This window comes from Ceratotherium simum, chromosome 15 (genome assembly GCF_057802395.1).
Source record: "Ceratotherium simum simum isolate JZ-2026a chromosome 15, ASM5780239v1, whole genome shotgun sequence".
Taxonomy (NCBI): Eukaryota; Metazoa; Chordata; class Mammalia; order Perissodactyla; family Rhinocerotidae; genus Ceratotherium; species Ceratotherium simum.
Genome location: NC_141914.1, coordinates 33,797,029 through 33,823,726, shown reverse-complemented (window position 1 = coordinate 33,823,726; position 26,698 = coordinate 33,797,029). Strand labels below are relative to the sequence as shown.

The 26,698-nt window shown below is 39.3% G+C and overlaps 1 protein-coding gene across 2 annotated transcripts in view; it reads left to right on the top strand.

Annotated features, from left to right (window-relative positions):
• The window catches only part of TP63 (tumor protein p63), a 95,068-nt gene extending 81,063 nt beyond the window's left edge, over window positions 1–14,005 (top strand). For both annotated transcript variants that reach the window (XM_087439862.1, XM_004424578.3), the window contains exons 9-12: window positions 3,618–3,775; window positions 6,335–6,479; window positions 7,786–7,879; window positions 10,842–14,005. In XM_087439862.1, the coding sequence (XP_087295988.1) occupies window positions 3,618–3,775; window positions 6,335–6,479; window positions 7,786–7,879; window positions 10,842–11,138 (694 nt within the window). In that variant the 3' untranslated portion in view covers window positions 11,139–14,005. The remainder of the gene's footprint in view (window positions 1–3,617; window positions 3,776–6,334; window positions 6,480–7,785; window positions 7,880–10,841) is intronic.
• The last annotated feature ends 12,693 nt before the right edge of the window (window positions 14,006–26,698 follow it).

The window sequence follows — 26,698 nt, the reverse complement described above, 5'->3', positions numbered from 1 at the left end:
AATGCTTTTTTTAAAGAATGACAGTATGTTCCGATTTTTGAGTAATGGCTTTTAAAAGCTTTAAAAACAATTGTTGTAAGTAAAAATAATTAATTTAGTAGCTTAGAAAAAATACTTAAGAAAAATGTCTTTATGTCTGAGATAAAAGTATATTAGCAAAATCAGATAATCTTGTCACATTTGCAGCGTGTTTTCAATTAATCTAATAACTTTGATTCACAATGCCTTAAAGAGTTAATGAGTATGTTTAGTTTTTTTTTAACATTTGCTTTTTCTTTCAGAAGTTTTTTTCTTTCACCCTATTTTTATGTAAATTTTCGATGTGTTTATAGTGAATTTTATATAAATGCACACATTTGAACTGATGGGCAATATTTTATAATTTTGTGTTCTCTAGCTAGAGAATAAATGCTGCCCTTTGTCTTTAGAAGCAAGATGACCCAGCTAAAGAGAAAAGTTTACAGGGAAAGCAGTACTGGGCAAAATCGAGAAGAACAATTCCTTTTCCGAGGTTCCATGTCTTCCCTTTTTTTGACCTTCCTCACACCAGGAGTTTTTGCTCCACCCCCAACCTCCCTTTCTCCTCTCAGATTCTGCACTAGAGAAATGGTTTGGAGAAATAGATTTACCCTGAGGTATCACCAAATTCTACTAGAGAATTGCTTTGTAATTGACAATGGAAATTTAAGACAAAAGAGGGAATCTTTTGGTGAAATTCTAGGCATTTCCAGCAAGGTAGAGATGACTTTGAATTTGTGTCTTGTCAAGAATTTTGACTCTCTACCATGTAGATAGTCACTAGACTTGGAATCAGGAAATTGATTTCTGATCCTTGATGACCTAAAGATCACTTATAGTTCTGAGATACTGAATTTTGTTCTTAGCAATGTGTATGGAAGCCTAAGTTGTTAAAGTACTGGGACTTGATTTCACCAGGATTTCTCCTCAAAACTAGAAAAGTTTGTGACTTATAATGAAAAATAATAAATGGCTAATAAAATGGTCAAAACTGAAGACCACAAAGACAAAGGGAGAAATGGGTTGTAAGAGGATTTGGAAGAAGGCATTTACTGTAACTGAGGGTCCAGAGAAAATGCAAAGCTTTAAATCTATTTTTATTTTCCTAAGGGTGGACATTAATAGTTCAAGCAATGCTTCAATTAGCTTTCGTTGTACATTTGACTGATTTGGGGGAATGGGAGAGATAGATAGAGGTCTCCTTAGGTTATAGAGCACCAACCTGCCTCTAGAGTCTGAACTACCTGGCATCTTAGGTACTTTGTGGTGGGCAAAGAGGGTTGGAAGAAGAAGCACCTAGCAAAACATCTCTTGGCTACCTTGCCCTGTGCTTTCCTACACTTTGATATGGACTTACAGATGTTCCTAAGTATATCCAAATGTGCTGACTCTTATGCAAGGTTTGTACACAGGGATGGAGTAGATTTGGAAGTGCTTGGTGATGGCTGGAGGGGCTCCCTTTACTAGATCCCTTGCTCCCTGCTCTGTTTTGGTCTCCCACATTTCTTTTCCATTCCACCCATTTCTTGATTCTGCAAACTATTACACATGACTGTCTTGTTTCTGGGAAGGTGCCAGAGAATGAAAGAAAAAAACTTGGACTAGGAGCCAGGAGACCTCTCAACTCATCATTTAACAGTGTGTGACTTGGGCACATTTTTTCTTAGAACCTTATATTTACCCCTCTGTATAATAGACATAATCATTTCTGCCCATCCCTGCCCTGCCGCACCATGTCATCCTCAACAGGGATGTGAGAATCATTCATAAAATGGATAAAGGAGAGCTTGGTAACCTGAAGTATCTTAGAGTTGGTAGAGTTTGTTATATAAACACCTGTTTATATGACATGGGTCTATAATTATGAGTACGTGAGAAGAGCTAAAGAGAAAAATCAATGCCATCTAGCTTAAAGGCAGTGATTGTAAATTGCAGCTGAATTGTTAATTGTACATTCCTCATTTATTGTACAATATGTACAATTGTACAATACTCATTTATGCAAATGCATATTATAGCATATTGTTTGAATTCCTCCAGCTGTGGCTCTTCAGTGCTATGGAATGGTACCTTCCCTGTTTTGTGTAATTATGGAGAATGCAGAGTGGCAGCTTCAAAGACCAAGCGTCCTACTATAGCACTCAAATGCTAGAGTCACTTTTTATTATCTTTTCAAACATTATCATACCATGTTTGTTCGTAACCTGGGTTCATTTATAGAGCCTTCAAAACTTGTATTATATGTATATGTATATAAAACTCAAATATTTTTTCTCTCTCCTCTAATAGAAATATGGCTGTAGTGGGAAGGAGACAAACAGGAACAAAATAATACATTTTGTTTGAGGAGTATAAAAGGGGAGCTTTTCCCACCATAGGTTAGAAACATGCTTAAAACCCAATCTTTGTTCTGTGGTCACAGTAAATACTCACTGTAAATGTCATGTAGTCTATAAAGTTCTTCCTCATCTTATCTTTTTCATTTCCCACCATAGCCCTGCAAGGTAGGTTGGATTATTATCCCTGTGTATCCGCTACTCTATGAGCTTCTCAAAGATGGGACCGTTTCTCATTACTTTTCCTGCCTCTAACATCTAATTCATGCAGTAAGTGTATGTGTATGTGGTTTATATAGTTTTCTTGTGAGAAAACAAAGGCAGGGATGTTTAGTGGCTTGCACAGGAACCTATAACTTCCTAATACATGCTGGAGGAAGGCTTAAACTTTGATTATCCAACTCTGTATCCTATCCTGATTCTAGTAAACATCACTAGTTCTATTTTCAAAGAAAAAGTCAGGAATGGCAGTTGAGTAGGAAATATCATATGTAATATAATGCATAGTATGACAGACCAATTCTAGTAAATTTCCAAAATGAAGTTATGCTGAATGGAAAACTTCTTTTTTTTTTTTTTCTTTGTCTCCCAAGAGGCTTATGGAAAGACAACACAACAGTTGTTTGGGCTGCACGGTTCTCCTGCATAGAGAGGCTGTTGGAGTTCCAATGAGTTCTCTCATGGCCCATGAACATTTAAGCTGAGAAAGCATGTTTCCATGTTGGGGCCTCTGCATGACAGCAGGGATGCTGTCAAGTGCCCAGTTTGATTGGCCTTATACTTGTTTTCTGCATACCCCAAATGGCCTGGGAAGCTACAGATGAAATGTCTAAGCTGCAATTTGAGCTTGGCATCTCTATGTCTTTCATGAGCCTTTGGGTCTTCACTCAGTTATTTTCCCTTATTGATTTTCAAACTCATTTGAGTTGAAGGGCAAGAGAGGGGAAAAGGATAGAGAAAGCAATAGAGGAAAAAGGATGCAATTACTTTCCCTCTCATAAAGGAGAGACGTCAGGAAGATACTCGACTTTGTGCTTTACACATTCAGGAAAGATATGATTTGATAATAGCCTTGTGATCCCTCTCTAGTCAGGAAAAGTTCTGAGGTGGAAACACAGATAACTTCTTGTCATCCATCCTGGAGGAATATTTTTGCAAGTGTACAGTTCAAGGACATATCTTAATCTGAGACTTGTTGGAAATAACCAGTCCCTGCTCTTCAGTGTCCCATGCTCACCATCATTCCCATGTTTGTGTTCCTAGGACCTCTATGCAGTCTCAGTCTTCATATGGTAACAGCTCCCCTCCTCTGAACAAAATGAACAGCATGAACAAGCTGCCTTCCGTGAGCCAGCTTATCAACCCTCAGCAGCGCAACGCTCTCACTCCTACCACCATTCCTGATGGCATGGGAGCCAACAGTAAGAGCATCTCTCTTTAGCTGCAGCTGAAGGACCAACAGGGCTAGTGTAGGGGAAGACTCTGCTCTGGGATGGGGGAAGGGCTTGCTCTTAAGCTAAGTGAGAGGCATAGTGGGACAGAACAGAACATAGCCGAGTGGCTTGGGTTTCTCACAGTGAACTTTTTCTCACTTTTGAGGTGTATGTTCATTATAAAGCACATTGGTAGAGATAGAGAAGGCTGTTCCTTTAGAAAGGCTAAAGATCTCTTTGAAAAGAACAGTACACTTCCTGACAACCTGGATGGGGACCCACTTCCTACATGCTTTGAGATAGTCAAAAGGAAATATATCCAACACGTGGGAAGTAGCATGGTGTGGCGGACATAAAATCTAGAGAAATAGATTGTAATCTGGACTCTTGCAATGTTAGCTGTGTAGCTATAGACAAGTCACTTCTCTGCTCTAATGATCAGTTTTCCAATCATAAAATTATCACTCTGCACATTTGACTTTTATGATTCTATGTGCCTACAATCTTGACCTTCTTAACTCATCTGCTCCATCTCATACACAGTCATTAGGGAATGGACATAGAGAAAGGAGTCTCCCTTTTACTTAATGACACACAAATTTCTCCTGTTAACTACGTGTAAATAAATATACTTAGGGGCAACGTGAGAATTGGGCCTCCAAATGGATGGTGGTTTGGTATGTGGCTTTGCTGTAAATATAATTATCTCGTCCAGTAAAACTAAATGGAGCAAAGTGGATACCCAAACTTGAAAGAAAAGATGGTAAAAATTTAGAAGGATCTATAATATCCTCAGGGATGTAGAAGACTGAGTCTTGCACATATATTGTGTAATCCCCCTCATAAAACAATGCTTCAATCTTGTCCTTTGAAATCCTTCATTATTTTGATCAAGCCTTTAAACTTGCATTTCAGTGTTGCCCTGAAGGGACTGGGTTTTCTTAAAGAAGTTAAGGGAGGCTTAGATGGTGACTCTCTATGGTCTGACAGCACATGTTCATATTTTAATGAGATAGAGATGTATGTAGTATAGTTGCCTGGTGTGGCAGCAAAGACTTTAGAGATAGACTGCTCTCTCACTAGTGATAAGTGCATCCTAAAGCTCAAAACCCAATCCCTGGACAGGCCTGCTACTTTGACTGCAAAAGGAATAGGAACAGGCCGGCCCTGTGGCTGAGCGGTTAAGCGCGCGCGTGCGCTCCGCTGCTGGCGGCCCGGGTTCGGATCCCGGGCGCGCACCGACGCACCGCTTCTCTGGCCATGCTGAGGCCACGTCCCACATAGCAACTAGAAGGATGTGCAACTATGACATACAACTATCTACTGGGTCTTTGGGGAAAAATAAAAAGGAGGAGGATTGGCAATAGATGTTAGCTCAGAGCCGGTCTTCCTCAGCAAAAAGAGGAGGATTAGCATGGATGTTAGCTCAGGGCTGATCTTCCTCACAAAATAAATAAATAAATAAAGTTCTCTCTTTAAAAAAAAAAAAAAGGAATAGGAACCATTTATTTTTTACTTTATTTTCTTTCTTGTGACATCTTAGAGTCCTCCACTTTTTTCTTGGGATGACAAAATAGTGGTAATGGTGATGATCCTTCATATTTATATATCTTACAGTTTGCCACCTTTTTCTTATCTATACTTCACAATCATCCTTTGATGCTGTCAGGAAAGTCAATGGGGAAACCAATGAGACAGCATCGGCCTGTGCTCTTTAGCTGGCTGCTTAGTGGCAGAGGCCTTTCCCCTTGGGCACACCACAGCTGTCTAAAGTAGAAGCAAATTACATTCATCTTTTTGTGGATATGTTATTTTGCTCTTTTTTTTGAGCTGAAGGCAAAGTTTATTTCACAAATATTGTTTATATTAAGCTTTTCTTCTCTTTAAGTAAATGTTTACAGTTTATGGTTTAGTAAAAAAGCAATCAGTGTTGGTAATATTCCCAAATATAATCCTGAAATGGACCATAAGAAATAACTGGAATCTTTCATTACATTCTCCTTATTAGGCTTATGGTTCCCTACAAATACTGCAATAAATTCTCCTGTTCCCAAACAAATACTCCAAAAGTCACTCTCTCATTCACAGATTTACTCATTTTTTCACTTAACCTAAGTTTACTGAGCATCTGCTCTCTGCCAGGCACTGTGCTAGGGTCTGTGGGATTCTAGACACGTACAAGGTCTAATCTCTATGCTTGAAATTAGTCTGGTGAAGAGACAGAAATATACCCAGGAAGGCAAATACAGGAGGAATATATTAACATCAGGAGCAATGAGCAATTGGACAGAACATTAGAAGTATAGAAAGGAGTGGGAAGAGATTGCCCTAAGAGAAGGTACAAAGGTCAAGAAGCGTGTAATTAGTTTGGAGTTTGGTGACTATTCTGTTTGATAGGGTACTTGAAGGGGTATAGTGAGAGATAAGAATGAAAGGAAGGCTAGTAGATTATGCCCTTGGTAACATTAAACCAGGCAAGTTGGACCCCTGGGATGCTGGTACATGATGACGGCAGTAACCCTCTCTGTTCCTCCTGCTTCTGTTCAGTTCCTATGATGGGCACCCACATGCCAATGGCTGGAGACATGAATGGACTCAGCCCCACCCAAGCCCTCCCTCCCACACTCTCCATGCCATCCACCTCCCACTGCACCCCCCCACCTCCGTACCCCACAGATTGCAGCCTTGTCAGGTGAGTCCACAGCATGTGCCCCTGGGGGCCTGTCCTAAGCATCTCTGGGTGGTGGAGGGTGGACACTGTCAAAGTTAGTAGCACATTTGGAAACAAAGATGTCAGCTGTGTGGTTGAAGTTCAGCCACTATTATCTCTGATCTATGGAGTGGTCAGCATTGTTTAATCAAGTAAAACCACTATAATCAGCAAGGGGGAAAAGTGAAAATGTGAGTTTATAGGCATATAATTTTTCATGCCTGTTTTCCCCATGTTCACTTATTCCCCTCCTCCTCCCTCATAGTTTTACACAGTCAGCTGTGGCCTTCAAATTGGTGCTCAGGGCTGGGGTTCCCCAAAGGGCAGTAAACTTGCTATCTCGCTCCCTTTCCTGCTCTCTAGGCCTCATAGCTCTCAGCCACCATGGGATCATTATTATGGAGTTGGATGTCCATAAAATGTTTAATGTTAGCTAAAGTGGCACAGACTTTCAAGATGGCCTCTGGTGCTTTGCCATATGGGCAGTGGGTACACTTTAGGCAAGGAAATTCAAATAGCCAGAAGAAAGAAACACATGAAGCCTTAAAGATTTGTTTCTCACAGAGGCAAGAGTAGGTGCCCAAATCTCGTGCCTAATGCATGTCGTCTGCCCCTGCTTCATGTGCAGAATGTTCTTTCATTTGGCTGCTGGAATAATGTGTGTTGATCTCCATGTGATTGGTACAAGTGTCAGTAGAGAGATGGCAGTGTGCATGGCTTATCCCACCCAGCGTCTGGCTCTTGACAGTGGTTGGCGTCATCAGTCTGAGATAAACACCAAAAAAGAGGGGTTCTGTATTCTGAGGAGGACAGAAATCAAACAGCATTGATGACTTCATACTATAGTGGCCTACAATTTTTTCTTAGCCACATGAACCATCCTCAGAAACCCCAAATACAAAACAATTAAAAGTAGAGATGCTCTTTTTGAAGTGAAGAGCCAGGAGGCAAGAGGGCTGGGAACCTGACCACTGGACTCCTTTCTTTCACCCCCTGCAATGGCTCCTAAGGCGCTTATACAGAACCGCTAGAATTCCACAGATCACCATTTGAAATTGCTACTCTGCAGGAATCCTTGCAGTTGATGTTTATTTCTATAGACCTAAAGTTCAAGTCACTGATCATCTCCAAACCTCGAATCCAAGGCCCACATGTATTTCATCTTCCCCTAGTCTGTTCTGTAGGGCATCCCAGGGCAAAGTGTTGGGTTTCCCTTTATCTCGCCAGTGCAGTTGGGGTGAACTTTCTTTTTCTGTTTCCTCTTTCCTCTTCCCTCTTCCCTCTGCAGCTTCTTAGCGAGGTTGGGCTGCTCATCATGTCTGGACTATTTCACGACCCAGGGGCTGACCACCATCTATCAGATTGAGCATTACTCCATGGATGTAAGTAACTGTTAGACTTTTCTCTTGAGTTTTATTTCTTCACTTTCTCCCTCTGGCAACATCCTCCTTGTAGTTGAATACCCCTAGTTTTAAAATTTGTTTTTAATCATACTCCCAATCCTCAATTTTGATGTAACCCATAATTGTATTAGAAAGATTCCCGGGCCTCAACCTATACCTATGAGAAGCTTAGCAATCAGTCTTCCTCAGCTTGTCTGATCAATCAACAATTGTCTATTGCATCCATACTGTATGCAGAGTGGGAAAGAGGAGACTAATTCCCACATTCCAGAAATTTATAATCTCTAAAAAATTCAGAGAACTTTTGGGATGTTCTCATTAATCAGTCTAAGACCCCAGGGGGGATAGCAGGAAGCAGGTGATATTAGTCTCACTTAAAAACATGGAGAGATGACAATATAGTCATTTACCATGATGAGTTGATGACAGAACCAGGAATAGGACCCCTGAGATGTAAGCTTCTAGTCTTTAACTCATTAATTGGCCTTCTCTGCCTCTCCTTAGAGTAGGATCTTAAGGAGGATTAAGCTGTTCCTCGCAGTTATAACCATATGTCCATTCTTTTTCAATTCTATCAGAATAGGACCCTGACATCCCTGATCATTGGGCAAGATCACTGGTCATGGGTTCAAGTCCCAACCATGCTTTTTAATAGCAATGAGAACTTGGTGTTATCCCTTTGCCTCTCTGGGCCTCAGTTAATCAAATTGGGTTCAAAAATCACTCCCTTCTGGCTTTGGTATTTGATTTGTCTTTTCGAGCAAGCTGGCTGGGGCGGGGGAGGGGGATTTTCTTGCTTCCTGCATCACTTCTTGCTCTACTGCTCACATGGGTGCTCATGTTTTTCTGGTTTACGGCAATCTGATTTTCTTCTCGGGCTGCTCTTCATGCTGCCTTCTTTGGGGTTTACTATCCTCTCTTCCCGCTTCCGGAGGGCCCTTTGGACTCATGGAAGAAGATACTCTCTGCCTCTGCTGCTGCTTCTGTAGTTGGGGCTTCTTTTTCCCCCCTCCTTGAGCACCGATGCTAGAGATGCCCCTGCAGCATGAGAATGCCCCAGCCCTGTGGGGACAAGTATATGCTGTGCTGCCCCTATGCCCACTCCTTTCCATCCCATAAATCGCCCTTGTCTGCTACTCCCTGATGGAATAAATTATAAGTGAAAACTAGAGAGAAAGCATTAGCAGTAAGTTCCAACAGGTTTCAGGTAACTTTACAATGACGTCCATCCACTGAAGAGAACAGAGTTTGCCCTATATTCAAGACCCCTACATGATGGAATAGGGAATTTGTCCCTTCTCTATATTTTTAAAGTTATACGTTCCTCTTGTTCATTTGTCCCCACTGGGTAGTATGTCAGGATGCTCCCTTAGCTTCTAGGATCTTCAGATGCTCTCCACAAGTCCATCTCTGCTGGTGTTGGCTAAGTCTTGTGCCAGTCTCTGAGCCACAGTGTTCTCACCTGTCAGTCATCAGTTAAAATCTACTCACAGTCATGCAGATTAGTGGAGCCTAGTTTACAAAGAGTTTTGGACTTATTGAAAGTTTCAGAAGCATAAAGAGCTATGCTCACTTATCTGTTTGTGGATTACCTTCATTATGATGTATTCTGCTAGAATCGGAAATTGGAGTACCCATGTTACAAATTTCTGAATTGGGAAATATTGGAAAGCTGTCTAATTTCTGCATCTTCACCTCAGTTTCTTCCTGCTCATTACTGGAAATACACATCTCTTTTTCAGCTTGTTTCTCAACACCAGTCTGAGTTATGTGGCATTCCCTTCCTGGAAAAGGAAAGTGATTAAATTTGGGAGTTTTCATAAATATCCCCTGTAAGAGGCAAGGATGAGTTAACAGTAATATAACATAGTAATGGTACAAATGGTTAAGATTTGTATCATGTGCTTTATAATTTGCAAAATACTTTCGTATCCGCATTTACATATGATCTATAATATGTGGTGACCTAAAAAAGAATTGTATCCCATTTTACCAATGAATAAATTGAAGCCACTGGAGAATAAGTGACTTGATGAAGGTCTAGAGCCAGTCAGTGACAGAATAAGAACCTCTCTCAAGGTCTTCTGACTCCAAGCACAATGTTCTCTCTACCTACCATGTTGCTCCATAAAAAACATGAGCCATCACTGAAACAAGCTAATGAAGAGCTAATGCAGATAAATGTAAGAGATGCCACCACAGTTAGTTAAGAGTGACCATACTTGTAATGCTCTCTACCCCCATCCATAGAACATGGACACATACTCTGCATTTTGATACCCTGATTTATCCAAACACCAGGAACCTTTTGACCATTAGGGCAGCTTTGGGCTCAGCAGGTGTCCTAAATCCCCAAGTCATTCACTTAGTTGTATAACTTTAGACTTGTCAGCCTCTCTGACCTTCAGCTTTCCTATCTATAAAATGGGTGTGATCATATCTACTACTAATCTGAGCATTAAATGAGATCATGAATATGAAATAATTAGTTCAGTGCCTGGCATGTAGGAAGTGTTCAATACTTGTTAGTAATCTTTTCTTATCTCCTCCCTCAAGCGATGGTGATGTTCCGTTAATACCTTTCTTCTAGTGACTAGACCCCAGCAGATTTAAGAGTCAGAGTACCTTTACTTCATGTTTTTGTTTTGGGATTTTGCCCTCTGATCTAACTACGATCCCTGTTTTACCAATGAGGAAACTGAGACCAGTGCAGAATAAGTGAAGTGTTATCCACGAGCAGAGATGGCACCTCAAAGCTGTACCTTTGTTCTTAGTTACATACAGTGCCGCAGGTTGTCAGAGAGCTAATTTTATTTTCCAATTTAGGAATTAAGTGCAGGTCAATTAAACCAGAGCACTGAGGAATGACAAAATGGTGTGGACTAAATGTCAATTTGTCCCTTTGTCCTAATTCTCCCTGACTGCCTTCCCTATTGCACAGGATTTGGCAAGTCTAAAAATCCCTGAGCAATTTCGACATGCCATCTGGAAGGGCATCCTGGACCACCGGCAGCTCCATGACTTCTCCTCCCCTCCCCACCTCCTGCGGACCCCAAGTGGTGCCTCTACAGTCAGTGTGGGCTCCAGTGAGACCCGGGGCGAGCGTGTTATTGACGCCGTGCGCTTCACCCTCCGCCAGACCATCTCCTTCCCACCCCGTGATGAGTGGAATGATTTCAACTTCGACATGGATGCTCGTCGCAACAAGCAACAGCGCATCAAAGAGGAGGGGGAGTGAGCACTACTGTATGAGCCCTTCCCAATCTCTTCCCACCTGCCCACCCCACTACAAGGCACTATTGCTTGACTTTCAAAGCATTCGCCCTAGCTCCTCTCCTTCCTCTTCTCAGTCTTGTTTCTTAAGGAAAGGAGAAGTAAGAGGCTACCTCTTACCTAATATCTGACCTGGCGTCTGATTCTGATTCTGGCTTTAAGCCTTCAAATCTATTGCTTGCAGGACTGAAGTTGTCATGACTGGGTAGAAATCAACAAAAAAGCAATGGGTGTCTCCTTAAGCTGCAGAGATCTCTCATTGACTTTTATAAAGCATTTTCACCATTATAGTCTAAGACTATATATATAAATATATAAATACACAGTATATATTTTTGGGTGGGGGCCATTGAGTATTGTTTAAAATGTAATTTAAAGGAAAAGAAATTGAGTTGCACTTATCCCTCTATTTTTTTAATTTACTTGTTTTGGGTGGCTTATCTATACCCCCTTTCTCAAGGAGTACCATGTATGGTAATAAGGGTCAGAGCTTGTTGGTACGTGTGAGTGACAATGACGTATAGGTCCCTTCAGTTCTTTTGATGATAAACACACGCCACATCAAACTTTTGGATAGATCCAGTTGTATTTACCATTGCTTATTATGTGGGTGAGACTGTATACATATGTACTCAATTCTCCATGTTGGTGTATTTTATGTTACTGACATCCCTACTAGTGATGGTGGTTCACTTTGGGGTTATTTAGTCCAATTACAAGAAAAAGTTCATGTTACACTATCACACACTAGAGAAAAGGAAATATCCTCTCTTGATTTTGGTTGGGAATGGGGAGTGTGGGTCATGGCTAAAATTCTTAAAAGGTTCATGGTAGCCAGTCCAAAAACACCTGGTATCATGAATCTGAGTATATCAGCAACTCCTTCAAATTTAATACCAGATGCCTTATCTCTTAATACTTATTAGGAAAACATTTGCTGCCATTACAGAAGCCTTAAAACTAAATTTCACCGCTACATTAACTAACTCAATTACACATTTGATACTCTTGTTAGAATTAAGGTTGATATGATTGGGATGAATGCCATCAATTTAGTTCTTATAGTGAAGTTGTAATGTCCATTAAGAATATCCAGGAAAAACAGAAATCATACAGAAATGTTGAATTTCCACTGAACAGTAAGAGATCTCAGTGAGCCATGAATTGAAATTCTTGGAAGACTGTTTGAAACATAAATAATATTATTTGGTAAATGTTTCTCTCTTAAAGACCCTCCTACTCGATAAAATTCTGCATGTAGAAGCTTGTCTCTCTTTTTCTCTTCAAGGTTTAAAATAGGAGTAGTGATTTGGAAAATATAAAATCATGAGATCAATTTTCCTGTGACATCAGTTGCATTACTGTATCACTTTTCTTTTTTGATCAGTAAGAGTTTCACTTTGTTGGAAAGTAACTGTGAGAACCCAATTACCCGTCCATCTCTTCTGGACTGTGCGTAGACATACAAATGTCCTCACAGATCAGGGGATAAGCCTTCCATGGAAGCTATTGCTTGAAACACATAGACAAAGAGTTGTTTTCAGATTTTAGGTAAACATGTATATGACAATATTCCCCTAGAGCTTTCAGAAATATACTTTGTAGCAAAAATTTTTTTTTTCAAACTATAAAACAAATATGTTGTATATATTCTAATGAGCTCTAAAATCCTTCCGTGCATTCTGGCAAATGGCTATCATTGCACGTAAGCTCCATTTATATTTTAAAGTGCAAATGGGCTACTATGGCTCAAAAATATAAAGTACGAATTTTGCCTTAAAAGTGTACATATATGTTTTGTGTGTGAAATCACATATTTTGTCTTTCGATTATTTTTTTTTCTTGTTGGGATAGTGGGTTTTCCAGAACCACCATTGAAACTTTTTTTATTATTATTATTGTTTTTATATTTTCATGGAAACGCCATTTAGTAAAACTACAATGTCAAATAAGAAAAAATCCCGTAACTGTAATATGGGGGGAAGGGAAATTTGTTTTTTATTATTTTTTGTTATTGTGTATGTTAAAGAGAGTGAGTCCTTGATTTCAAAGTTTTATTGTGCTTCATTGGTAGTAAGCACTGTTAATTTGTGGAGTAAGCATGCAGCTTTGAAAACCTATTAAACAGAAGAATGAAAGCCGAGCCTGGGAAATGCTAGGAGAGCAAATGGCTGGAGAATGGTAGGAGAGCTACTGTCCTAAGTGTTTGAATCAACCTAGGACTTTTTCTGAGCTACTTCAGCACGATTCAGGTGGCAGTAGGGACTCAGAAATTCCTGTACTGTATCTCTTCAGTTTGGCATTAGCCAAGACTAGGCGCTACTACTGGCCTCACATCCTGGTGGCAACTTACGCTCTCTTTGAGTGTTTGGGTAGCTAGGATAGGGCTGAAAGAATATTAAGGACAGACAAGTGTGAGTGGGCTTAATGGAGTTCTTGTGGCCTCAGCAAAATGCAGTTAGCTGAAGAATGGATAGGTTTTTGTTTGGAGGAGGTTAGAAACAGAAATGGAGAATAGAACTCTCTTCATTAAATCCATTTACCTTTTGTTTTCTTGATATTCCCGTAAAACATAGTATGTGGGGTGTTGAATGTTAAAGGTTGTGTTTTTTTTATTATTTTTATAATTGTACCGAAAGAAAGTAAATGTCAAATGTTTTATATGCTTTATTAATGTTTTTGAAATGTTCGTTCTTATATACCTGATACTTTTTTTTTAAGCTTCAGTTGCTTGTCTTTTGGTATTTTGTGTAATGGGCTTTTGGTGAGCCAGAGGCAAGTCTACAAGCCACTTATGTTTGCCAGGACATGCAATAAAATTAAAAAATAAATAAAAACGCTTTGAGAAATTGTGTTAATTGTGTGTGTGTATGGATGTATGTGTGTGTCTGTGCATCTGTGTGTCTGTCCTTTGGCCTTATTTTTATCTTCAAGGAAGAGGAAAAGATTCCAAAAGAAACATTAGAGAGGTTCATATATTGATGCTTCTCATCTCAGAACAAATAATCATTATTTTCTTATTTTAGCCAATCTATGATATAGGAAAGACCAGGAGGATATCCTCATTTGGTACATGAGATACTCACAGATTTAATATTTTAGTTGATTGGGGTCAGAATGAGTTTTCTTTGGAACAGGGACTAGACTGCGGATACTCCTAATGTTTAATTTAGTGACCTTCCCATGGTGCTCAGCGATGACCTCCTAGGTACTGCAGGAGTGGGAACAGCATTGCAGATGGCGGGCTCTGGCCATGTTTCCCTTTAAACTCAGTGTGAAATATCACCTTTAAATTATACACATTGATTCAGCCAATAAAATATCTACTATCAAAATGGTTAAATGATTTTTGTTAAAGAGATGAGAAAGTTTGTTCTTTTATGGGCTAACATTAGATGATATGAAAACAATTTAATACCTTAGGTTTATAAATAACTTTATGGAATAACATTGTATATAATATATAGTATTTAAAGATATCAATTTTTTTTTCTATCTATAGATGTAATCACATAGTGAGTATATACATTCATATAGGCAAGGCAGGTTCAGATTAAATTAGGGGTACCAAAAGATTCCAATTCTTATTCCTTAAAATCTGGGGGATAAATCCCCCCAAAGTGAAATAGATGATACAATAGTGCCAGGAAAAGAAAAATAAAAAGCAATCAAAATGATTAATCCTTGATATACTATTGAATACTTTGGACTCAGTTGTAGTTTATTTCTTTTTCTGAGCAGTTCTAACCATTCATATGGATTGACACTTCATGACTTTTATTCTCTCTTAGAGGTCTTCTGAAGTGCAAAGAAAAACTTTTTTAAGGGTTTTTTTTAGAGTAGTTTTAGGCTCACAGCAAAATTGAGAGGAAAGTATAGAGATTTCCTATATACCCTCTGCCACCATCCATGCATAGCCTCCCTCATTATCAACATCCGCCACCAGAGTGGTGCATTTATTACAATTGAGGAACCTGCATTGACACATCATTATCACGCAAAGTCCATGGTTTATATTAGGGTTCACTTTGGTGTTGTACATTCTATAGGTTCAGACAAATATAAAATGACATGTATCCACAATTATAGTATCACACAGAATAATTTCACTGCCCTAAGAATCCTCTGTGCTCTGCCTATTCATCCCTCTCTCACAAAAACTCTTAGCAACCGCTTTTAGTGTCTGACAATCCTTTTACTGTCTTCATAGTTTTGCCTTTTCCAGAATGTCATATAGCTAGAATCATCCAGTATGTATGATTTTCAGATGGACTTCTCAGATGGACTTCTTTCACGTAGTAATATGCATTTAAGGTTCTTCCGTATCTTTCATGGCTTAATAGAGCTCATTTCTTTTTAGCACTGAATAATATTCCATTGTCTGGATGTATCAGTTTATCCATTCACCTACTGAAGGACATCTTAAGTTGCTTCCAAGTTTTGGCAATTATAAAGTTGCCAAAGTTTTGCGTGTGTGCAAGTTTTTGTGTGGACATAAGTTTTCAACTCCTTTAGGTAAATACCAGGGAGTGCAATTGCTGGATTGTATGGTAAGAATATCTTTAGTTTTATGAGAAACTGCCAAACTGTCTTCCAAAGTGGCTGTACCGTCTTGCATTCCCATCAGTAGTGAATGACAGTTTCTGTTGCTCCACATCCTCGCCAGCCTTTGATGTTGTCAGGGTTCTAGATTTTGGCCATTCTAACAGGTGTGTAGTGATATCTCGTTTTGATTGGCATTTCCCTGGTGACATACGTGGACCATATTTTTCATTTTTATTTTTCATCTGTATATCTTTTTTAGTGAGATGTCGTTCAGGTCTTTGGCCCATTTTTTAGTCAGCTTGTTTGTTCTCTTACTGTTGAGTTTTAAGAGTTCTAAAACTACTTTTTAAAAAAAGAATAGAACTTATTTCTGGCAATTATCATAGGGTCTGTTAGGCACTTTTATAAATCTAAGATGCAGTATGGAAAATTAGTGATTTTGTTTTTCCATATCCTGAAACGTTTTCTCTTTTTACCATTCTAGGAATTACTCGATCCTTATTTATCAATGAATTCCAATGAGCCAAAAAACTAAAGACTAAAATTTTAAAAAAGGAAGAATGACATAATTGTCCAAAACTGTGCCAATGTGGTAGTCACTAGCTAGCTACATGTGACTACTGAGCATTTGAAATGTGGCTATTCAAAATTGAGATGTACTATAAGTGCAAAATACACATTAGATTTCAGAGACTTCAAATAAAAATAAAGAATGTAAAATAGCTTGATAATTTTTATGTTGATTACATATCAAAAAATAATATTACAGATTAAATAAAATCTATCATTAAAATTAATTATACCTGTTTTTTTTTTTTATATTTTATGTGCCTACTAGAAAATTTAAAATTATGTAAGTGGCTTGCATTTTGGTTCTGTTGGAGAACTGGCCTAGAAAGATGATGCAATAAGAAGCCTAGAAGGGTGATGAAATGAATTTACTAGAGTATAATTACCCAGGTTTCTTACAGTGTTGCCCAAAAGTATTGCATCATTTTTCAAGAAGATGTAGAAATAACATGAGAGACATTTATCTTTGTAGTCTGCTTTTAGTTTTTCATAAGCATTCAGAATTTTTCATTTTCTCCCCATAATGGCAAAGAGATTAAAATTCACAGAGGAAGATGCTTCAAAATTATTAAATCAGAAAATGAATTAAAAGAGACAGTGCCACTTGGGACTCTAATGATGATGGTGAAATGGATTGTCTAAGTTAAATCTCATCCTGAATCTTCATGGGATGATATTCTAGATAAATTTTCTCAAACAAAATACTCAATGGTTGAGTGATACAGTTTTAAGGATGAAAAAGATATAGGGTACTCTTATATAGTTATTCAACAAGTAGAATTTTGCCATGCAAATTTTTGCGACAAGAACCTGGCCTTCCTATTTTTCTAAAAGGACGTGTGACAGTATTCTTTAGCTCTAACGACTTTTGGGCACCAAAACTTACCGAGTATGCTTCACAAGTGGACAAATGCTGAAGGTAGGTGTGTATCAAAGGTAACTGGAAGAAAATAGATGATGTAGACATTTAACTCATTGAATTGATCATTCTAATTGGTCTTTATAAATGTCAAAATAAAAATACTTTTCAATTTTGGAGCAAAGAACACAGTCATCCTCTCTTCAACAAAATCATGGGCCATCAAACGTTCCAAAATTTTTTTCAAGTATTGCATTTTGATGATACAAATGCAAGATGACAAATCAGAAGTAATGATAAGCTAGGAAGTACCAAAGATGTATTTGAGATCAGTATTTATAAGATGGTTATGTCATGCAACCAAGGTTGCATGGTAGTTCATGAGCAGTTAATTGCATTCAGAGGATATTTCCCATTTTGTGTCTATGAACCTCTCAAATCATGAAAATAAAGAAAAAAATATAGGTTTACTATACTTAAATTCTTATTAAAATTTCTGATGATGTTTTTCACTATCTCTTTATTCTTCTGTATTTCATTCAGGAAATTACTAAAATTTTTAGGGGCTGGCCCGGTGGTGTAGCGGTTAAATGTGCGTGCTCTGTTGCAGTGGCCCAGGGTTCGATTCCCAGGCACGCATGACACACCGCTTGTCAAGCCATGCTGTAGCGGCCTCCCATGTAAAGTGGAGGAAGATGGGCACAGATATTAGCCCAAGGCCAGTCTTCCTCAGCAAAAAGAGGAGGATTGGCAACAGATGTTAGTTCAGGGCTAATCTTCCTCACACACACAAAAAAAAAATTACTAAAATTTTTAAAGAATGATTAATTAGACCTAGAGATAATGGGTAATGACTTTTTTCCTGTTACATTGTTGGTTATTAGAATAACTTACCTAATATGAATAGTTACAAAACACCAAATACTTAATGTCGATTAAACGTGCTTGAATTATCTAAAATTTGCATAGGACATCTGAGATCCAGGGACCATATTTCTGCTTTTGGTTGCAGAGTCTGGATTATCTAGGAAAGTAACCCACAGATTCTAGTTGGTATACAACACACTCCTGATTGCAAAATAAAAATATAGAATAAAGGGCTGTGCATGAGTGGCAGGTACACATTTGGAGCCTTCCTGACCCAGGGAAGATACCCTTAATCTTGAGTCAAGGCACCCACAGACTGCCAGGAGGTGATGTTCATTCTCCTTTCAGCCAATCTTTCTTTTTCATATTCTACAGTTCTCTTACTAGGTAAGCTAAAACATAGGACACTTCCGGCTTTGAATATAGATTTCCCAGCATCCTCTTTATACTCATAAAAGCCTTAGTGTCCATTATTATTTTTCTGAACTTGATTGACACTGTTTTTCTTTCAGACTCATTCCAAAAATGGTTATGCAGAGGAAATACAAAAAGGTAGAGTGGAAACAACATCAGACTGAAAGAAGTCTGGCGACTGGGGCCAGATGCTTAACCCACTGTGCCTCAGTTTCAGCATCTGTGAAATGAGAGATTTGAGCACCTAAATAGTCAGTATTTCAGTAATATCCTTTAGGAGAGAGCTGAAGGATGGCATAAAACAACTCTGCCAATATAGATATGAGGTATAGTTTCAAGACAAATTACAGTCTCAAAGCTGTAATCTCCGTTAAATGCAGACCTAAAAGCATCTAGACACTTGCCCCTTCTCAAGAGAAACTTTTCATAGAGTGTGAAACATATATATATTTTTTTCAGATGAGTATTATCAATTTAAAGTGGTGTTTTAGAGCCAATGTTGGGTGTGTGCTTGGAATTTATGAGATTTGTAACTCCTCACACTAATCCTGAATCTACGTGCCAAGTGGGTGGCAAGTACTGGCAGGTGAATTTCTCTTTTGTGATTCTGATCGGAATTCTAGGCCTAGGACCTGGGAGGTACAGCATTTTGTAATTCAAACAAAAGTTAGATACAGAGGGACAAGAAATTTCTAGCAAAGAGAGCTTGGCATAGGGAACAGTGGATAGTAAATTAAGAATTTTATGGCACTTGAACTCATCCGACATTTGCTCTATAATTTTGGGAATACCACAATTTTATCTGGAAAGGAAATTATGATGATTTTAAATAATGGTTTTATATTCCTAAACTCTAGGTACTACCTTCTGTAAGTTGATCATTCAGTCCTACTATTTTTTAGCTAAGTTTGCATCAGCTGTACCCATTTTTTTCTTCAACTTACCAATACCTTCCTACTATTACTCTGCTCCATTAATGAGTAAAAGTTAAAGAAAGCACTTGAAAGCACTCATAATACTTTGGGTACAGAAAAGCTGGAATTTTAAATGAGAGTGATGGAAAAAAGAACACAAAGATCAACTCATTGTCAGATTCTGGGCTGTGAAATGAATGCAGAAAATTCTGCTGTCTCATTCCACAGGGCCTCCTGCCAAATGCATTTTGGATATGTTCAGGATGTTTGTTCTCAAGAATTCTGAAATTATTGTGGCATCGAGGTACTAGCATGTTTGGTATATTAGAACAAATCCTGGTATTCGTAAGTATCCAACAGAGAGGTTGTAAAAGAATGTTCTAGAAAATTCACAAATGTGAATCTCATCTAGGCAGGAGAAGCCCTAGGAAATATATTTCTAACACCTGGTGTTCAAAATGATTCTCAGGCCACTGGGAAGTGTGTGTGTGTGTGTATTTCTTTTTTCTTTTACTGTTTTTAGAATAGGGCCATCTCAATGTTCTTTTCCTTTTCCTTTTGCTTTTTCAGAGACCCTAAGGTGTTTCATCCTAAGTGATTTGCTTGTAAGTAGCACAAACTCTCAGCAAAACGTGAAAGTTTTTTTGGAAAATTCCCATTTTCTTGACTTTCCCTCCCTTCTTCTCTGCCCAAGACATGCACATTGTATTCCATCCTCCATTCAAACTTGACGTTCCTTGCCAAGTGGTAATTCCCTCTATGGTGGAAAGGGCACCAGAATTGTTTGTACTTTGCCAGGAGTTTCAAGCCATTCCTTTGAGGTAGTTACCTGCCACCTCATTCTTATTGACGGTCACACTCAGGCCCATGATACCTTCAAGACTCACATGCAGGGTGGAAAGTCATGTCTAAGTGTAGCCTCACCAAGTCATCATATTGTCCCATGGCTGGCTAGTATTCAATCCAGATTTGGAAATCAATAGGAGTTCTGTCTTCTTAGATACTGCCCTTCTTCTTCCCTCATATAATATCCTATTCATGAGAACGTAGCTTGGCTCCCTCTCCCCTCCGTCTTTCATCTCTTTAGCCTCATTACTTCTTGTCCTAGGGTACAATACCACAGTCTTTACTCATCTTCACAGCCTCTGTAACACTTCGACCTCCCTTGGTGAGGGTGGCAAGAGTGGTGAATGTCTGCCTCTCTCCCACGATTGTAATGCATTCTTTCCATCCCCGAGGAGAAGAACATCCCTGTCTCTTGGCTGAAAGATTATTTTCTTATGAAGCCCACTCCAAGTATTTCCATAGTACTCTTGTGTAAAACAAGGCTTTCCTCCTCATGTTGAATGGGTCAGTGCATTCATGGTGAGGAAACCAAAGGTGGTAAACTTTGGTAAGTTGTGAGCATCTGACGGGGCAGGCTGAGCTCAGCAAAGGTCTACACAAAGGTGGCACATGGACTTTGGTGCTATGAGGCTACCTGCTGTGCTTCCTGTCCAAAAGGTCGCTCAGCTTCCCTTGATACTCTCTGGTCTGTGCAAAGCACTATGGGAAATTCAGAGTTGAGAAAGACACAGCACTATGATCTCAGAAGTGCAGACCAAAAGGCAGTTAGGACTCATCTAGTCTAAGCTCCTTATTTTATGAAGTAGGAAACTGAGGTCCAGGCAGGAAATAGGACCGTTCAGCATCTCGCAGCAAGGTTCCATCCAACTAGCCAATAGCAAGGAAGAACCAGTTGGTCCAGATCTTCCTTTCCCACTTTTAGTGCAACACAACCCAACCTGTACTTAGCAGAGGTCTCTTTTCCATGCCACAGCAAGACCCTTGTTGTTGTTCTTGTTCTTGTTACTCTCTTCCTCAATGGGAATTGGCAATGAATACATTGAGTGCTGCTTACAAATAGATCTTTCTCTCCCTCTCTATTTGCTTTACTGTTTTTGCACCCCTATGTTGTTGTTTAGCCACAAACACCCCTGGCCTCAAGCATGCTATGGCATTCACCCAACAGGGTATTGGAACCAGTTATGGCTTTTGTGTTCTTGGTGCTATGCAAATCACCTCCTGCTGCCTCTGCCACTTGGTTTGATATTTTTGGCTTTATTATTTTGTTTTTGAATGCAAAAAAGGATGTTCATTGTGGTGCCTGGATTAACAACATCTCTGCCTACACAAATTTTTTTTTTAAGGAAAAAAAATAAATATATGTAGCCAATTCCATTGCCTATCAAAAATTCCTTTGGAAAACCTAGGGGTTCCTTGACATAAGAAAGACAATATTCTTGCTTTCAGCCTACCACCCCTTAGAGGCAGAGGGGCAAGTGTCTTTCCCAGCTCGACAATCTCCTGAAGCCAGAGAATGCCTGAGCCTAATGATTTTGTATCACATCCTGCATACTATAGGGAAGTGAGTGTTGTTGCATTTCAAGTGTGTATAGGAAATATTTATTCACTAAAAGGATGAATGGTAGCTTAGATTCTGCAATCTGACCCCTATATTCCCATCTCAACTTCACCACTCACCAGCTGATGACCTTGGAAAAGTTACTTAACTTTTCTTTGCCTAGTTTGCCTCACATGTAAAATAGGAATAGCTGTGGTGCCTCATAACTTTGTTGGGAAAACTAGATGAGTTAATACCTGCCAAGCATTTTTTAAAAGCCGAAAGCATAGTTAACGTCTCTAAGTGTCAATTTTATTTTATTTTATTTTTTTAAAGAGAAAATTTCTATATCTCTGTCATAGATGAATCCTGGGAACCCACTAGGTTAAAGCTCATAGTCTGAGTTTCAAAGTCTCGCAGAAGAACTTTCTCTGAGAAAGACCCTTCCACACTTTGGAAGAGAGACATTAGGCTTTCTCCATTTCGTGTTCAGAGGCAGCAGGGAATCTAAATCTGGGATAATGAGGAGATAATAGGGATAGAAACGAGAGGACTTGTACCACAAGGAGTGGGAGCGACACAAACTGGCGAGTCCAGAACCTGGGTTCTAATCCTCCCTCTGTTATGAACTCATATGAATCCTTGGACAAGACATAGAGGTCTCGAACTTTCCCCATCTCTAAGAGGAAAGAGAAGAGGGTAGAAGAGCTGCGAGTTTTCTTCTAGTGCTAGTATTCTAGAAACGTATAGTTCTGCATGAGGTGGCCCACCATTTGAGGAAGACAACAAGGACTTGGCTACATACTGACATAGCTAAAATTAAGATACCATAGGAATCAATACCATTTAGAGAAAAGCTGTGGGAGGTGCTGATGGGAATTACTAGTATAAAAGCAAAGACTTGTGCAACAGCTATAGGCGTTTTCCATGACAATATCCCTTCATACCATGCCTTTTCCAGTTGGGACATTCTCTTCTAATCTCTCAGGAATAGAAGAAACAATGTCAACACAAGGGAAAAGACATAGCAATTTTCTAGATTATTCATACAAAAAAAAAATACTACCAAGAAAAACAAAGCTAAAGAGAATCTGGTAAAAGGTCTTATGATTTAGATTGATTGCATAAATAAATATTAACTATTTATATTCTTCATATATACTGATTCACAGTTTTTAAGAAGTTTTATATAAATTATCTCTTTTGACTTCTACAACCCTGTGAAATAGGCACAGCAAATATTATCGACTATAATTTACAGGTGAGAAAGCTGAGCCCCTGGGAGGTTACATGCATGCTCAAGTTCACAAAGCTTGTTAGTGGTAAAATCAGGAGTCACACCCAGTCTTTCCATTCTGGTTCAGAGCTCTTTTTCATAGTACTACTATCTCCAAATCAACAAGTAATTTTTCAGTGGGTCATACCCCTTGGGCTGAACACATACACATCCAAAAAGCAGAAGCTTGTGGTCTTGTGCTAGGCAGTTCCAGAATTTGTCAGCCCCAGATTACATCCAATGCACCCAGGCCCCTTATTGAAGGGATAACCCTTCAATGGTTGGCCATTGCCAACGGGATGAAGCCCATCTGCAGCCTACGCTGATTTACTCTTTTTTTTTTTTGCTGAGGAAGATCCGCCCTGAGCTAACATCCACTGCTGATCTTCTTCTTTTTGTATGTGAGCTGCCACCACAGCATGGCCACTGACAGACAGTTAGTGTAGATCTGTGCCCGGGAACTTGAACCCAAGCCGCTGAAGTGGAGTGCGCCAAACTTAACCACTAGGCCACCAGGGCTGGCCCTGATTTATTCTTTAAGTCCAACCAATTCAGAGCACTCAACACTCCCTGCTAGAATGTAATCTTCACTAGGCAAGGTTCTTTGTGTATGCGGTTCACCGATGAATCCCAATGTAGTAGTCACTCACTCACTATTTGTAGAATGAACAAACAATCCTTGAATTTTCATGCTTCTGTGCATTTGCTATGCTGTCGTCTCCAACAGAATGCCTTGACCCCACCTTCACCTATATCAATCTACATCTGTCAGGGCTACCCGTCTTTCAAGAATTAACTCAAATGACACCTCCACAACAAAATTTCCTTGATTGTCCACCATGGGAATGACTCTATTGCACTTAGTAGTATTCCTGTTTCTATGATACAGTATAGATGACTTCTACCACTCAGTTCAATTTTTTTTTATTTTGGTTTTGTTTCTGAATGCTAACGAGCATTTTAATTGTTGTGTTGTAAAACATAAACAATACTTCCGTTACTCTCTAGGGGAAAAAAAGAAAAAATGAAAAAGAAAACAAAGCATATATCTGTTTTATACATATGTATATACTTATAATGTATATATATACATATCCTTCAGCTACCTCCAATTATACTGCCTATCTGTCAAAAATGCCCTTTAAAAAACTCATGTACTCCTTGACACAAGAAAGATCATTCTTGCTTCAGAACCCTAAACATTAATTTTTAGCACAGGCACCCATTCTGATTAGTCAATGTGTACATTCTGAGTGGTCTATGCCCATTCTGTATGGGTTGTTAAATAGTTTGAATATAGCCTCCGCTTCTATGGCTGTCACCACAATTCGCTTTGTCTTTTTTGTTTGGTGGTCATATATCTCTTGAAAGTTCCTCCTGCACAGTGGCCATTTAATATTCAGTTTTCTATCCCAACTCCTAAATAAACTGCTTAAGACATACTAAGTGTTTAACAAACATTGATGGATTATTTTTTTAAGTTATAACAAATACTGTGTAAACAGGAAGAATGGGTAATATGTTTTTCTTTCTCTGAATGGCTTTCAGTGTAAGGAAGTAAAACGTGAAGAGATACTAGACAGCGTATTCAAAATTTACCTACACACACATAAATCATTTTTTCCCTGAAGGTTTCCTTTTCAATCACATTATATGTGGCATCAGCTGTGGTTCAGCTCCTGTCTACTATAGAAGGGAAAGAGCTATGACAGTGGAGTATCTCCCAATTCCTAGCTGGGAAATAGCCCATCGGATTAGAGATCTGACCTACTCTTTCCATCTTCATCTGGATTTTCTCCAGGAGTCTGAAGCTCCACTAACATCTACTCCAGCTTCTCCCTGATTGGCCATTGGCTTGCCAGAGACATGCTTCCTATTGAGGAAAAAAGATTTAGTGTCAACAGAACATCTTAATCTCTATGACATGATTTGAAGATAGTGGAAGATACAGACGCATAAACAAATATCTGTAAGGCCTTTCAGAGTGAGATAGTGGTATGAACTACTTGGGAAAGCCTAGAGGAAGAAGAGGTGCTTTTGATTAGAGAGATCTGAGGCAATGTCAGAGAAGAAGCAGCATTTGGACTATCTCATGTGATGAACAACACAAGCAAAGCCGTAACAGCAGGACAACACGGGGAGCCAGTGAATAGGTGGCTTCATTAAACTAGGACATGAATGGGAACCTACAGTGTCACTTTAGTATATGACTAAAGGCCAGGAAAGAGAGGCCACTACATCTAATTTAGGGTTTTTTGACTTTGAAAGGACTACAGAATTTTAGAAAAAGTCTGTTTTCCTAATGCTCTACAACTCAGTTAAGCATTTAAAAATTGCTAGTGGGGCTAGCCACTCCTCAGAACATTCAGACAATTGCTCAGTTATTCTTGGAGTAACTTGCAAGTTTTACATTTTCCAAGATATGGAGGGAGGAACAGGAAAGCTTTAAAGCTTTGGGGCGAATGCCTATGGGGAGTTGCCCAGTCTTCTGAGCTGAGGCTAGCTAATACAGGAACAATTTGATGTCCTGGATCCTACTGAGAGAATGACAAAATCATAGAATACTAGCAAAAATGAGCCCATAAGGACCACTCATCCTAAAGATGGGCACACTTTGGTTCAGTAATTTGAGTCTGTCACCTAAGGTCACGCTGCTGGTTAGTGATTGATCTCAGGTGATTTCCCAGGTCTCTTCTTCATGTCTATTGTAATACTGTTTCCATTACTCCATGGTAATAACATTCCTCAATGCTTCTCTGACTTTCTTGTGCAAAGCAAACTCCAGTTTGGCTCGAGGCAAGCAATAGTACACTAGCAAGATCCTGAGTGTGAAAATTACTCCCTAGGATATTAGGTGAGGCCTGCAACCTGCCTTCACTGCTCAGGTCTTATGCCGGTAAAGAGGCAAATCTGTTCTTCCCTACACCTCCCTAGTGTTTGGGAACCACACCTAGACCTCAGAGGAGAGGGCCCGTCCCCATCATCCTCTGATGCAGTTAGCTTACGCCACTGCACCCATATACTGCTGTTCCTAGAAGATTTCTATTGCAGAGACAGAGATGACACAAGGGAAGGTGACTTCTGTGGGTCCAGTTGGAGAGATAGTCCCCTCAAAGCTAGAAAAGGCTTGCATTCTTTAAAGGTCTTAACTATCCATGCTGCTCCAATACAGCCAAAGGATGGCCTTGAAAGGAGACCAGAATGCTTTATTGAAGCAAAGGTAATTCCACTGAAAGCTTCTTCAATTAAAGCAAGCTCTAGGGGCCAAAAAATAGACAAACGCATTAAACCTTAGTGACTCAGTTCCTCCATCCTCCCTGCCCTTGTCTACCAGCCAGGAATGCATGGAGGAAATGAGTTAGGTCAAATTTATGCTTGAGCTCTGTGAAGCAAAGAACTAGAGTCTATACACACCCAAGGTGATTTTGCTACAAAATGCTATTCATTTACAGTAAGTCTTCCCTAGCACTTGGCTCCAGTTAGTAAGAATCTCACATTTACTAGTCCGGGAAGAATATGAATGAAGAGAAATTCATGGATGCCTATCAAAAGGCAGCTGAGGTGTGGCCATAGCTCTCATTTGCACTAACAGGGAACTGAAGCAAGGCAAAGATTAAGCAGAGTGATGGGGTGGGAGATGGAGGTCATTATTAGATATGATGGTCAAGGAATACCTCTTGGGGAAGATCAATGGAGC